We start from the raw sequence: 14,177 nt of genomic DNA, 5'->3' as shown, positions 1-14,177 counted from the left end.
AAGTTGCTACGATCGATCTTAAGTGGTCTGCTGTCTGACTTAGCAATATTTGTCAAATCACATTCATTAATATTTTAGTTTACTATTTATGGCTAGAAGAGAGAGAATGGCTGCTGAGGAGAGTATTAGGCCAAAGGAGACTTCATGGGAAGTCTTCTGGGAGTTAGAGGTCCGAGAACTCAGTGCCTTAACGATGAGTTTGCTGAGCGTGAAGTATACCATCACAAGATTGCTTCTCAATTCCAAGACCTGGCGTTTGTTATTTTACTTCTATGGTTTAAAATTACAAAGGAGCGGGAGTAAGACTGGCCCAGGAAAAGTGTTCCACTAAATAGGCCCCCAGAATTAATAGTTACATTATTTACTGTTCTACCAGCTGCTAAAATTTCAGATGCTGGGGGTGAGAAAAAACAAGTTATTTAGAATTCAGAATTTATTGGCTATGTGACCACAGGCAATGCTCCTCAAATGTCACCGGGCCTCAGGTTCCTCTTCTACAAAATGGGGACAAAACATCTACCTCCCAGGTTGGTGTGAAGACTGAGATGATGTATGTCCAGCAGTACAGCAGTCTCCCCTTATCTGTGGGGGATATGTTCCAAGACACCCAGTGGATAAATAAAAGTGTGGATAGCACTGAACTGTAGCAAAGAAACACCAAGGTCACTTTTTTTACTTAAAGGAATCACTTCATGGGTTCTCTTTGGCATATCCAAATTGCCAGCATCATTACTCCTGTACTTTGGAGCCATTATTAAGTAAAATAAGGGTAACTTGAACACAAGCACTACAATGCTGTGACAGTCAATCTGATAACCTAGACAGCTATTAAGCGACTAACAGAGGGTAGCGTACACACTGTAGATATGCTAGACAAAAAGATGATTCATGTTCCGGGCGGGACAGCGCAAGATTTCATTATGCTACTCAGAATGGTGCACAATTTAAAATTTATGGATTATTTCTGGGATTTTCCATTTAATATTTTCAGACCATGGTTCACTGCTCACTGCAGGTAACAAACTGCAGAAAGCAAAACCACAGATAAGGGGGGACTACTGTACAGCAAAATTTCTCAAACGGTGTCTTGTAAGTTATAGATATGCAGAGGTAATGATCCCCATATCCCTTAGGGCAGGCAGCAGGTGGCAGGATCTCTGAGAGGCTAGACCATTTACCCAAATGTGCCATACAAATACAATCATGTTCTGTGTGCCATACGATAAACAAGGTCAAGAATCACAGTGAAGGATGCCTGCACGGTGCTTACTTAATATGTAGTAGTTACTTATTCAATATCTACCCCCACCCCCAATCCTCAAGAGCCCTGGTTTTCTCAGTTGTAAATGAGATCCACTATCTGTCACAGAAATGAAATGAAACCATGTTAAGGCATATAGCACAGTGCCTAGCTCATAGAAGGTAATCAATAAATTAGTTCTTCTCCTAGGTGGAGTCAGAGATCAGACTCTGAAGCTGTGGTTGGGAGAGGTTTTAGGATTGCGGTAATTCCCTGAATCAGGAATTGGTTAGCAGTACAAGGAAAAACAGAACTCCTTTAAGTGTCAGACTGCTGTAATGTCTGGAATCCTAGAACAAGCCGGCTGGGTAAGTCCTCAGAGTTACTGCCTGGACAACCCAAGACATTAAAACATAATCAATTCATTCAGATAGGTTTTAAGAGTTATTCTTAAAACCCTTTAGAAAAAATTTTCTTCTATCTTTTCTCTAAGGAAGCTTCTAGAATGTCAACAATCAATCCAGAAAGGGCTCCTGGCAACTGTATTATCTCATCTTCTTTTCTCATTAACAACTTTGGGGTTTTTACTCCTGAATGCATCCTAGGATCCAAGTCCCCATTTTTTTCTTTTTTCTTTTTTTTTGAGATGGGGTCTCACTCTGTCACCCAGGCTGGAGTGCAGTGGTGCCACCTCTGCTCACTGCAACCTCCGCCTCCTGGGTTCAAGTGATTCTCCAGCCTCAGCTTCCTGAGTAGCTGGGATTACAGGTGTGCGCCACCACGCCTGGCTAATTTTTGTATTTTTAGTAGAGATATGTTTTGTCATGTTGGCCAGGCTGGTCTCAAACTCCTGACCTCAAGTGATCCGCCCTCCTTGGCCTCCCAAAGTGCTGGGATTACAGGCGTGAGCCAGGGTGCCTGGCCCCAATTCCCCATTTGGGCATTTATGTCTCTCTCCTACTTATCCCTTCTTATGTCCTGAATTAGAGGAATTACTGAATTCTGCTCACTATAAAGGTTTCTGAGCATTCTCCTTTAAATCTTCTATAAGGCTCCCATCATTCTTTTTGAGCAAAGCCTAAAAAAATAGATCATATTAGGTAAGAGGTGGTCCTATTCTCTGCTAAGCCATATCTCAAAATATGGAGAACAGAGCTGATTTACTCAATGTCACAAAAATGTCAGCTCCTAAAGAAACAAGGAGTCATTCTATCTGGCTTCATTAATTTCTTCAAGAAACCAATTTACTGAGTTGACTATACACAATGAGGATGCTGGGGAAACAAAGATGATTAAAGTGATAGACCCAGCTCTTAAGGAGTTATCAGTTTGGTCCAGCACAGCTCTGGGGCTTCAGGACCAAAGTGGTCCCAAGTAGGCCACAGGACAGGTGGCAGTGTGTAATTAACTACAGTGACCTGTAAAAAGACCAACCAGGTCTTCTTACTGAGTCGGACACAACATTCCATTTCTTCTAAATGCTTAAACAATGTCCTAATTCCAAATCACTCCAAACAGCCTGTCTCTCTGAGGACATATGCAATATATTTGGGAATGAGAACAGAGTATCAGCAAGATTTAATTTATTCCTTTTTCAAATTTCTCTTCCCATCATCCTCGCCCACCCCAACTGGCACTGCTTGCTTACTGAGTTTCACTCCCCCTCATGGAACCACAGCTCCCCGCAATATGCACTGGCTGTGGCACGGAGCCAGCACACACTTAAATCCAACAGCAATTTGCATCTGACAGAATTTCCTCAGTTTTGGACTCCAGACTCCAGCTAAGTTGACAGGCCTAGCTTCTCAGTTATGAAACGGTTCTTGGTGTGTACACTAACGAAAGAATTAAATTAATTTGTCTGATTACTTTTGCTTTGAGGGTCTGGGTAAGAATTTCCAAATGAAAAGGCAATGCTGTTGATCAGACCTGTGCATGAGGTTATTTGCAGTGTTGGGCATAGCTTTTAAGTCAGTCACATTCTCTTAGTTTGTGGGCTGCTGGGAAGACAATTTACCAATAATTATTATTTTGTGACAATCTATGAGTTGTTTCAATACGCCACTTCCCAGAAGTGTGTAGGAAAAAATTAAAAAGCAATCTGTTTGGAATGAACCTTAGGCTTTGTCGAACTGCCTCCAAATTAAAAGGTTATCATGATCAAATGTATTCTTAAACAGTTTAGATGACAACACTGCTTTACCCAAAAGAAAGCTGATACTTTTAGTAGGAGGCCACTGGTGAGAAGATCCAGCAGGATGATCTGAGAGGAATCATTAAAAAAAAAAAAAAATCAACTTCAAACGGAAAATTAATGCAACTATATTCCGAAGTATATGCCACAGAACTATTTTAAACACCATCTCATGTTTTCATTTTCAGAAGCTGGAACACTGCTAATAGAACTTTGCAATAATGGAAATGTTCCATGTCTGTGCTAAATACAACAGCTACCAGCCATATGTGGCAAGTGAGCACCAGAAATGTGGCTAGTGTGACCGAGGAACTCAATTTTATTTCAACTTAATTTTTACTTAAATTTAGCCAGCCACTTTGTATGGCTATCTTATTGGACATCACAGAGATGGAAGATGCACTCTGGAAAAGGCTGCTCCGAACTGTAATTTCCCCCATCGGTTTATTCTGAGAAGTGTAAAAAGTAGGGTGGAGCTGACCTCTCCTAGCAGGTTCCCACACCAGCAAAGCCTTTCAAATCTCCAGGGTTTCTCCTCCAAATTACTCCCTTTAATGTCTTTCTCTGATCTCCACCCCAACACCTTTCACCCCTTAGCACCTCCCTAACTTGGCTAATAGGCTCTCAGAGAGGCCCCTTTTTTTCTGTTGCTGCCTGGGCTGAGCACTGGTAGAATCCCATACATGTTTATGATAACCACACTAGGCAAACTCTGCTGGAAGTTCTGGAATAGGCACGCACCTTGCCTTACCTTACTGGAATATCTGATAATTTACAGTTGCTTCATTCGGGCTTCTACTGCGTGATATATCTGTAATCCCAGGAGAGCCCTGCCTACCAGGCACAATATCATGGTCTCTTTTTTTTTTAAAGATTTTCAAAGTTTCACATTTTCAGCAGAATGTTTTGAGCCTGCTTATTGAAAACCACATCTCAAAGGGGGAGATGGGCCAGAAAAGCCTAGATTTATACACACACACACCCGCACATGTGCACAAGCATACACACCAGTGCACCCGCTATACAGCTTCCCTACAATGCATATCTTTGTAAAAAATGTCCTGAGGAAAGGAGCAGTGCTGTAATCCCAGCACTTTGGGAGGCCGAGGCGGGCGGGTCACTTGAGGCCAGGAGTTTGAGACCAGCCTGGCCAACATGGTGAAACCCCATCTCTACTAAAAATACAAATATTAGCCAGGTGTGGTGGCACGTGCTTGTAATCCCAGCTACTTGGGAGGCCGAGACATGAGACTCACTTGAGCTGGGAGGGCGAGGTTGCAGTGAGCAGAGATCGCGCCACTGCATTCCAGCCAGTGAGAGACTCTGTCTCGGAAAAAAAAAAAAAAAAAAAGTCCTGGAAGTTCTAACTTATGTCTTCCAGACTTGAGGGCCTATTTAATCCCTCCGAAATGGTTAGCTTCTCTTTTTAAGAATAATTTTCTAAAAGAAAAAGAAAGAACTGAAGTTCCGAATAATGGGCCACATTTTGGAATCACAAGTCATTAATACACAAATAGATGAGAATGTACTCCTATGTTAAAAGACATGCCTCTACTTGAAAATACACAGCCATTTATCTTGTAGATCAGCTTATAACCGCTCAGGTCTCATTCTTTGCTAGTCTGGACCTGAGAATGCATTAAGATCAGTTATGAAAATGCAGAAGTTAATTCAACTTCCTCCTATGTGTTACACTGCTCAGAAAAAAGTATACAGCAATCACCCAAAATAAGACTCTGGGCTGATTCATTTGAATATTTAAAATGCAAAGAAACTGGTAAGAGAGGCTAAGACAAGAAAGAAGCAAGTCAGCCTCAAATATAACCAACTGCAGCCCCTGGCAGGAAACAGTACTGCTCACTACACGTATTACTTCAAGGAAAGTAGTGCTTTGTTTTACAGATAAAATCTGTGGCCTTATAAAGGAGACAGGACGTACTATATATTCAATTTAAATGGCAGTTAATACTTTCTAATGCCTCCAAGCCACAAGTACATTATGACCACTTAAAAATTCCCCTCTACCAATCTTCTCCCATCTGTGGATCTGCAAGCACTTTCCTATTACTAGTTCCCAGTTCACCAGAAACGGTCTGCACTTATTAACTGTGAAACCCAGATGTGAAGCCCCATGCTCATAGATAGGGAAATGAGGCAAAGGGACTGGCCACAGGCAACCAAAAATTAGAACCCAAAATCCTTAGCTCATGTTTTAAATATTATACTAGAAAAGCAAAGCAGCTTTGGAGAAGGAGGTTGTCTTCTACTGATTCTTGTGTTTGGCAGAGAGGCTGCCTTGGAAAGATGCCCTAAGCCCATCTTTTAAAAAGTCCAATCGTAAAGACAGGTTATCTAAGAACTTTATAGATTCTGGAGTCTTTGAAGTGTGTAACTGGGCCAGAGCTACCACAGAAGAAATCACAGACCTAGGGTCTTGATATAAGAATTTACGAGATAACCAGATAAAGGCTAGTGGGTGAGGAGAGAGCATTAGAACCTCAAAGGAGAGATAAGGAAGGGGTGTGGAGCGAGGGACAATTGGCTTTGCTTTAAAAATATGTAACAAAATGGCCCAGTGTCTCTCACAGAAGGGTTCGGGGAAGGGAAACCAGAGATCGCGTTTTTCCGGCTCTAAGACTGGGTCGGCTTTTAGTCTTCTCTTCTGCTCCTTTTAAAGGAGATGGGGGTGGGGAACGAGAATGCTGGTGGCGATGTGGGCCTGCATCTCCTTCCCTCCTCCAGTCCTGGGAATTCCTGAAAACTCCTTCCAACCCAATTCCAAACAGGCTCTCTCTGGGTTCAGAACAATGCCGGGGAATTTCACGCAGGGAAGGGGTCCCCTTCTCGCCCCAGCGGGCAGGGGGCTACTCCGGCGCGAGTTCCGGCTCCAGCGTCCCCCACGTCCCACAGGTCTCTTGCCCTTTGGCACGCACAGCCCTCACCACTAGCTGCTTCCGCATCCCTCCTCTGAGCCTCTCCCCACGCATCTCTGCCCCTCTCCCGGCCGCGCCCAATCGCCTCCCACGTCTACCCCGCTGGGGCAGCCCCTACACCCTGCCAGGCACCCCATTTCTCTCCTCCAGGTCTGGGGGACTGTACAACATTGGGGATTAGCTGGGGTCAACTCTGCTTCCCCCGCCACCCCCGGCCCCGGTCGCGCGCTCACCCGGCGGCCGCGTTCTCGAACTTGAGCGCGAGCGTCTCCTCGATGATGCGGTTGTTCACCTCCAGCAGGATCATGGCGGCGGCTGCCCCGAGCAGGGGAAGGAGAAACAAGGGCAGGTGAGGGTGGGTAAGGGAGGCAAGGACGGAGGGAGCGGCCCTGCTGCCCCCTGAGTGGGGCTGGGTGGGGTAGGAGGTTAGGGGAGATGGGGAGAGGGGCCGGGGTGGAGGGAAAGGTAAGACGAACGCGCTGGCCCACGCACGCAGACTGTGGAGACACCCACCCACCCAACCGACCTGGCCCCCGAAGCCTGAACCCGCCTGCCAAGCCGCCGCCGCCGCCGCCGCCACTGCCGCTTCACCGACAAGCCCGGTCCCCGCCCAGCCCCCGCCTCTAGCCGGCCACTTCCGCTCTCACACCCACTTCCGCTCGCCGCCTGGACGCACGGCCCCGCGGCGCCATTTCCGCTTCAACCCCTCGTGAACGCGAGCGCAGGCGCGCCGGAGGAAACGGAGGCTGCGCTTGCGTATGTGTGATGCCGCCGCCCCACCGTGTACTTTCCTACCGACCCCCGTTACGTCTACCGCCTACCAGTGCGTCCCCCGCGGAGCTGTCATTCCCCGAGGCTTGCCTGACTGTTCAGCTTCTCTCTCCCGCTTGTCCCAGAGATCCAACTCCATTCTTCCGGTCTTGTCATTTCAGAGACCTCGCAAGAAGCTCGCCCTTGTCGTCTCCCAGCGGGCTTCTTAGCTCCCAGCTTGTTTGATGGGGGTGCCTCTTTTTCTTTCCAGGTATAGCTGTCCAGCGACACCATCACGCATTCATTTCTCCAACAAACATTTTCATGGGCTCTTGCTCTATACTGGGGATGTAGTGGTAAATGAAATGGACGAGGCCCTACCCTCGTGGAACTTACAGTCTGGCAAAGGAAACAGACAATAAAATTCTCAATTGTCTAAGGAGGCAGAGATGCATGGGGAGAGGATCAGAGTAGGGATGCGGAAGCAGCGAGTGGTCAGGAGTGTGAGTGCCAAAAGGCAGGAGACCTGTGGGACGTGGGGGCAGCTGGGGCCGGAACTTGCGCTGGAGGAACACCCCTTGCCTGCTGGGGCGAGAAGAGGACCCTTTCCTTGCGTGAAATTCCCCATATTGTTAAAAGGACAAAGAAATGAATGAGAGGTCACCTGGGTGAATAGGCAACTTAGATGGGCCTCCCTGTGTTCCTGTCATGCCTCCAATTCTGCGTGCAGGTGTCCGGAACACATTTTTTTCTGCCTTTGAAACCTTCCAGTACCTCTGGCAGAGATATACCATACCCTCCTTGTTACCTGCGTGCGGAATCTTAACTCATCGTTGTGCTACATCTGCACCTTCTGCCTTTGTGCCTTGTTTTGTGTTTTCCCTCCTCCGGGGAGAATATAATAAACTTAGCTGAGTCCGTTCTACATACAAGGAAATAATTTATTTTCTGCTATGTGTTTGGGGATGGGGATAAAAAATGAACAAGAAACTAGCTCCTATCATTAAGGCACAGATAGCCCTTTGAAACATTACTTAACGGGCTATGGATAAGCTTCAGGATATTGCTGATCCCCTAAAATTATACGCTAGCTTAAATTTTTTTTTTTTGAGACAGAGTCTTGCACTCTTGCCCAGGCTGGAGTGCAATGGCATGATCTCGGCTCACTGCAACCTCTGCCTCCCCGGTTCAAGCGATTCTCCTGCCTCAGCCTCCCAAATAGCTGGGATTAAAGGTGCCTGCCACCACGCCCGTTTAATGTTTTGTATTTTTAGTAGAGACGGGGTTTCACTATGTTGGTCAGGCTGGTCTCGAACTCCTGACATCATGATCCTTCCGCCTCGGCCACCCAAAGTGCTGGGATTACAGGCGTGAGCCACCATGCCCGGCCTTTTTTTTTTTTTTTTTAATTTGAGATGGTGTCTCTTGTCACCCAAGCTGGAGTGACGTTGCTATCTGCTCACTGCCGGCCTGCCGAGCTCAGGTGATCCTCCTGCCTCGGCCTGCCGAATAGCTGGGACTATAGACACGCACCACCAAGCTGGGCTAATTTCTGTATATTTTGTAGAGACGGGGTTTGGCCATATTGGGCAGGCTGGTCTCAAACTCCTGGGTTCAAGTGATCCCCCTGCCTTAGCCTCCTAAAGTGCTGGGATTACAGGCGTGAGCCACCGTGCCCGACCGATATGCTAACTTTGTAACATTAATGACTATTGAACTAAAATAATGTTTATAAATTGTTTAAAATATGTATGCTTATGATACTAAAAGGCTTGTAATGAAAAAAGCAGTTCCCTGTCCTACTCTTTGGAGGCAATATGCTCAACTCTTTCACAAATTCATCCTGATATTTACCTTCATAATTCTCTTTGTTTGTTTGTTTGTTTCTTTCTTTCTTTCTCTCTCTCTCTTTTTCTTTCTTTCTTTCTTTCTTTCTTTCTCTCTCTCTCTCTCTCTTTTTCTTTCTTTCTTTCTTTCTTTCTGACAGGGTTTCACTTTGTTACTTAGGCTGGAGTGCAGTGGCACACTCTTGGCTCACTGAAGCCCCGATTTCCCTGGGCCCAAGCAATCCTCCGGCCTCAGACCCCAACTAGCTGGGACTACAGGTGGCCACCAATATGCCCAGCTAATTTTTGTATGTTTAGTAGAGACAGGGTTTCACCGTGTTGCTTCGGCTGGCCTCGAACCCCTGAACTCAAGCGATCCGCCTGCCTTAGCCTCCTAAAGTGCTAGGATTACAAGTGTGAGTCACCGTGCCCGGCCTACCTTCATGTTTCTAAGTAAATGTTTATACCATTATTTTTTGGTTTGTGAATTTTTAGCATTATGTGTTGACTTCCTGACACGGCAGGTAAGAACTTGACTCTATCACTTCTGCTTCCCACCATATATAGCTGCGTAATAACTTTTGGTAAAACCAATAATCTGCACCTAGCTGTATTAAAATTATTATGTATGCAAATATTGTTTACTGATGAGCCAAGAAATGCACTACAATCATGACTTCTAGTTTACATGGCCCTTCATTTTTCTTAGGGTTAATTATTGCCTTTTTTCTCTCATCTGTCTGATTTTCTGTAAATAGTATTTACAGTTGGTTTTTCCCCTCAAATGCTCTAAGACTATCAAAAAGTCTAGCAGTAATGTTTTCCATATACTCAATATATAAGTTCCACTTTTTCTTTGGAGTTTTTGTCCCAGAGCCTTCCTTCCTCTTATTTCAATCTGGACTGGCTGCTCGCTAGACTTGCTGTACAGTTGTCATTCTGGAATTTTCCTTCATTGCTGTTCTGGGGTGGTTTTGCCCATTTCCTGGATCCCATGTCTTCCTCTTGGTTTACTTCCTTGTTTTGCTAAAGCATCTCCTCTAATAACTTCCTAAGAAAGGGAGATGGGGGATATACGTTGTTAGAATCTTTGCATATTTGAAAATATGTTACTTCTATTTAACACTTGATGTGTTGTTGGGCTAGATATTCAAGTTTGAAAATAATTTTCCCTTTTTTTTTGAAGGTATACTACATTTTCTTTTTTATTTATTTATTTATTTTTATTATTATTATACTTTAAGATTTAGGGTACATGTGCACAATGTGCAGGTTAGTTACATATGTATACATGTGCCATGCTGGTGTGCTGCACCCATTAACTTGTCATTTAGCATTAGGTATATCTCCTAATGCTATCCCTCCCCCCTCCCCCCACCCCACAACAGTCCCCAGAGTGTGATGTTCCTCTTCCTGTGTCCATGTGTTCTCATTGTTCAATTCCCATCTATGAGTGAGAACATGCAGTGTTTGTTCTTTTGTCCTTGCGATAGTTTACTGAGAATGATGATTTCCAATTTCATCCATGTCCCTACAAAGGACATGAACTCATCATTTTTTATGGCTGCATAGTATTCCATGGTATATATGTGCCACATTTTCTTAATCCAGTCTATCATTGTTGGACATTTGGGTTGGTTCCAAGTCTTTGCTATTGTGAATAGTGCCGCAATAAACATGTGTGCATGTGTCTTTATAGCAGCATGATTTATAGTCCTTTGGGTATATACCCAGTAATGGGATGGCTGGGTCAAGTGGTATTTCTAGTTCTAGATCCCTGAGGAATCGCCACACTGACTTCCACAATGGTTGGACTAGTTTATAGTCCCACCAACAGTGTAAAACTGTTCCTATTTCTCCACGTCCTCTCCAGCACCTGTTGTTTCCTGACTTTTTAATGATGGTATACTACATTTTCTTACACCTTCTAGGGTTGCTATTAAAAAAGTATAATTCCTATTCATGTTTCTGATCCTTTGTCTGTTACATCTCCCCCATCTGTGGAAGCCTTAGGATTCTCTCTTTAACTTGTTGGTTAGAAATTTTAGAATGATTTGCTTTATTGTACCACTTTCTTAATTTGTTGTACTGAGCACTGATTCAAAATAGAAATTCATAGAGCTGAGTGTGGTGGCTCATGCCTGTAATCCCAGTACTTTGAGAGGATGAGCAGGGAAGATTGCTTGAGCCCAGGAGTTTTAGGCTGCAGTGAGCTAGGATCATGACACTGCACTCTAGCCTTTATGACAGAGTCTTAAAGAAAAAACACAAAAAAAGAACCTTCTTTTCATCTTGCAAAACTGAACTCTAAACCAACCCATTGTTTGTTTTTTGTTTTTCTATTTTTGTGGAATATCTTCTTGCATTATCTTCAGCCATTTAAACTTTTTTTTTGTTTTGTTTTGTTTTCGAGACAGGGTCTCGCTCTGTTGCCCAGGCTAGAGTGCAGTGGGCAACCTCAGCTCACTGCAGCCTCAACCTCCTGGGCTCAAGTGAACCTCCCACCTCAGCCTCCCAAGTAGCTGGGACCACAGGCTTGTGCCACCACATCTGGCTAATTTTTTGTAGGATGAGGTCTTCCTATGTTGCCCAAGGCTGAACTTTCAGTTTTCTTTTTTTTCTTTCTTTCTTTTTTTTTTTTTTGAGATGGAGTTTCGCTCTTGTCGCCCAGGCTGGAGTGCAGTGGCACAATCTCAGCTCACTGCAACCTCCGCCTCCCAGGTTCAAGCAATTCTCCTGCCTCAGCCTCCCGAGTAGCTGGGATTACAGGGATGCATCACCATGCCCGGCTCATTTTTGTATTTTTAGTAGAGATGGGGTTTCTCCATGTTGAGGCTGGTCTCGAACTCCTGACCTCAGGTGATCCGCCCTCCTCGGCCTCCCAGAGTGCTGGGATTACAGGCATGAGCCACCGCGCCCAGCCTCAGTTTTCTTATTTTTAATTCCCAAGACCTTTTTTTCCTGCTGACTGTCTCTTTTCCATATTATTCTATCCTGGTTTTATGGACAGGCATAAGCTTTCCTGTCTGTGAGGATATTAGTGAATTTGTTTTTAGTTTTCCTTCTCTCCACTTTGTCTCTGTTTCCTTGGGTCCTTTTTAATGCTAATTTATTTTGGTTACTCTCATGCTAATGGCCATCTCAAACTTCTGTCTACTTTAGCAATCTATTCATATTTAAGGATGAGACACTAAAAAGCTGAGTGGAGACTCTAAGTGTTTGGGCAAGATGAGTTGACTAGCTCCTTGGACCAGCAGCATTGACATCATCTGGGAGCTCATTGGAAATGGAGAACCCCAGGTTCCACTGTAACCTACAGATTTAGAATCTGCATTTTAACAATATCACCAGGTGATTCAAGTGCACATTACGTTTTGAGAAGCACTAGGTTGACCGTAAGTTGCACAGATGATGTGCCAGATGTCGAATGTCAATATTGGGAGGTCTTCTCTCCAGGGAAGAATCCTCCAGTTGTGTTTGGAAAGTGGCTGTTCTTAAATAGCCAGAAATTTGCTGTATTCAATCTTGAAGATAGAGGCTAGAGGTAATTTTGGGGTTGGAATGGCTGTCTGGCCATTCTCCAGTTAGTCCTCCAGATCCACTCTTCATCCTTTTTCACCCCTATATCAACTGGACTCCCTTATGCCTGGGTGTTTGGTTGGCCAATAAGGAGCCCCAGCAGGAGGAAGGGGAACAGAAGTAGTAGTAGTAGGAGGAGGAGGCAAAAGAGTAATATCAGGCTATTTAATCTTGGGCTTCCTTCATCTTTTGAGGTCGCCTTAGGCTGGCTGTGTTCATTAACCAAATGTCACTGCCCCTTTCAAGGTGGCCACCTCAGCACAACTCTTTCCTTCCTTCCTGGTCCTGATCCCTCTCCTCAACCCTTTGGGCTTAGGGATAGTATCAGCTTGGCTGCTATTAGTCCTGGGTTAATGCATTCCCTCTTCTGGCTCCCCTACATCCACACTTTTGTAAATAATCCTTCTTAAATACATTCTTCTCAAATTATCCTATCTTGAGGGTGCCTTCTGTTTCCTATGGGATAAAGACTAATGTGGTGGGGTGGGGGAAGAGTGATGTCATGGAAGACAGCAGAGTAGAATTGATCCCTTCACTGAAACCACTATTGAGCTGGCAAGAACTGTCAGAACCAACTAGTTGGAGCTCCAGACTCTAGTGAAGCACTTGCAGCATTGAAGGGAGTACTTGATGAAGAAAGAGGCTGGTGAATTTTGGTGAATTCTTCCCAGCAGCATCCAGTTGTGGAGATGGCAGTCTGTATCCCTGATGTGCTTGGCGATGTGAGGGTGGGCTATAGGGACCTTGTCCCCCAAAAATCAGGCTTGTGTGTTTTGATATGCCTTACAGTTTGCTAAGGGGCCACTGCTAAGGTTGGTTATTGTTTCAGCCTCCATGGGCTCAGCTGAAATGGTTTTCTTATTGGTGGAGGGGATTTAAAAAGCTCTTTTTTTTTTCTTTCTTTTTTTTTGTTAAAGATGAGGTCTTGGCCGGGCACGGTGGCTTACACCTATAATCCCAGCACTTTGGGAGGCTGAGGCGGGCAGATCGCTTGATGTCAGGGGTTTGAGACCAGCCTGGTCAACATGGTGAAACCCTGTCTCTACTAAAAATGAAAAAAATTAGCCGGGCTTGGTTATGCGCCTGTAATCCCAGCTACTCGGGAGGCTGAGGCTAGGGGAATTGCTTGAACCTGGGAGGTGGAGGGTGCAGTGAGCCAAGATCATGCCACTGTGCTCCAGCCTGGGTGACAGAGCGAGACTCTTATCTCAAAAAAAAAAAAAAAAAAAAAAAGATGAAGTCTTGCTATGTTGCTCAGGCTAGACTCAAACTCCTGGGCTCAAGCAATCCTCCTGCCTCAGCCTCCTCAGTGATGGAAGGGATTTAAAGAGACAAAACAGCCTTTTCTTTTCTTTTTTGGACCCAGGCATTTAAGGAAATCTCTGTTAGGTCACTGGCTGACTGCAGAAATTATAAGAGTATTTAGTGACTACACATGCCAAGGAATATACTCTTTGCAACATAGTTTGGAAAAGGCACTAAATAAACAGATGACTGTAGCTTTCTTCAAGCAATGGTAATCCCTGAAACTGGGGCAGAAGAGAAAATCTAATTTCAAGAGTTACAATTTTAATATTCAAAATTTCCAGTTCTCATCACAAAATTATAAAGCATGCAACATAAAATGAAAGTGTGGTTCATTCATAGTAAAAGGA

At 44.7% G+C, this 14,177-nt stretch overlaps 1 protein-coding gene across 2 annotated transcripts in view; it reads right to left on the bottom strand.

The window, feature by feature from the left end:
- The window catches only part of ARPC2 (actin related protein 2/3 complex subunit 2), a 40,759-nt gene extending 30,129 nt beyond the window's left edge, over nucleotides 1-10,630 (bottom strand). The window contains exons 1-2 of one of the 2 annotated variants that reach the window (XM_004033198.5): nucleotides 6,894-10,630; nucleotides 6,601-6,682 (exon numbers count right to left, since the gene is read on the bottom strand). In XM_004033198.5, the coding sequence (XP_004033246.1) occupies nucleotides 6,601-6,674 (74 nt within the window). In that variant the 5' untranslated portion in view covers nucleotides 6,675-6,682; nucleotides 6,894-10,630. The remainder of the gene's footprint in view (nucleotides 1-6,600; nucleotides 6,683-6,893) is intronic. The other variant, XM_019021914.4, reaches the window with a different exon arrangement.
- Between the last annotated feature and the right edge of the window lie 3,547 nt (nucleotides 10,631-14,177).

Source organism: Gorilla gorilla, chromosome 11 (assembly GCF_029281585.2).
Source record: "Gorilla gorilla gorilla isolate KB3781 chromosome 11, NHGRI_mGorGor1-v2.1_pri, whole genome shotgun sequence".
Classification (NCBI taxonomy): Eukaryota; Metazoa; Chordata; class Mammalia; order Primates; family Hominidae; genus Gorilla; species Gorilla gorilla.
The sequence above is the reverse complement of the archived record's forward strand: the minus strand, read 5'-3'. Positions and strand labels throughout refer to the sequence as shown.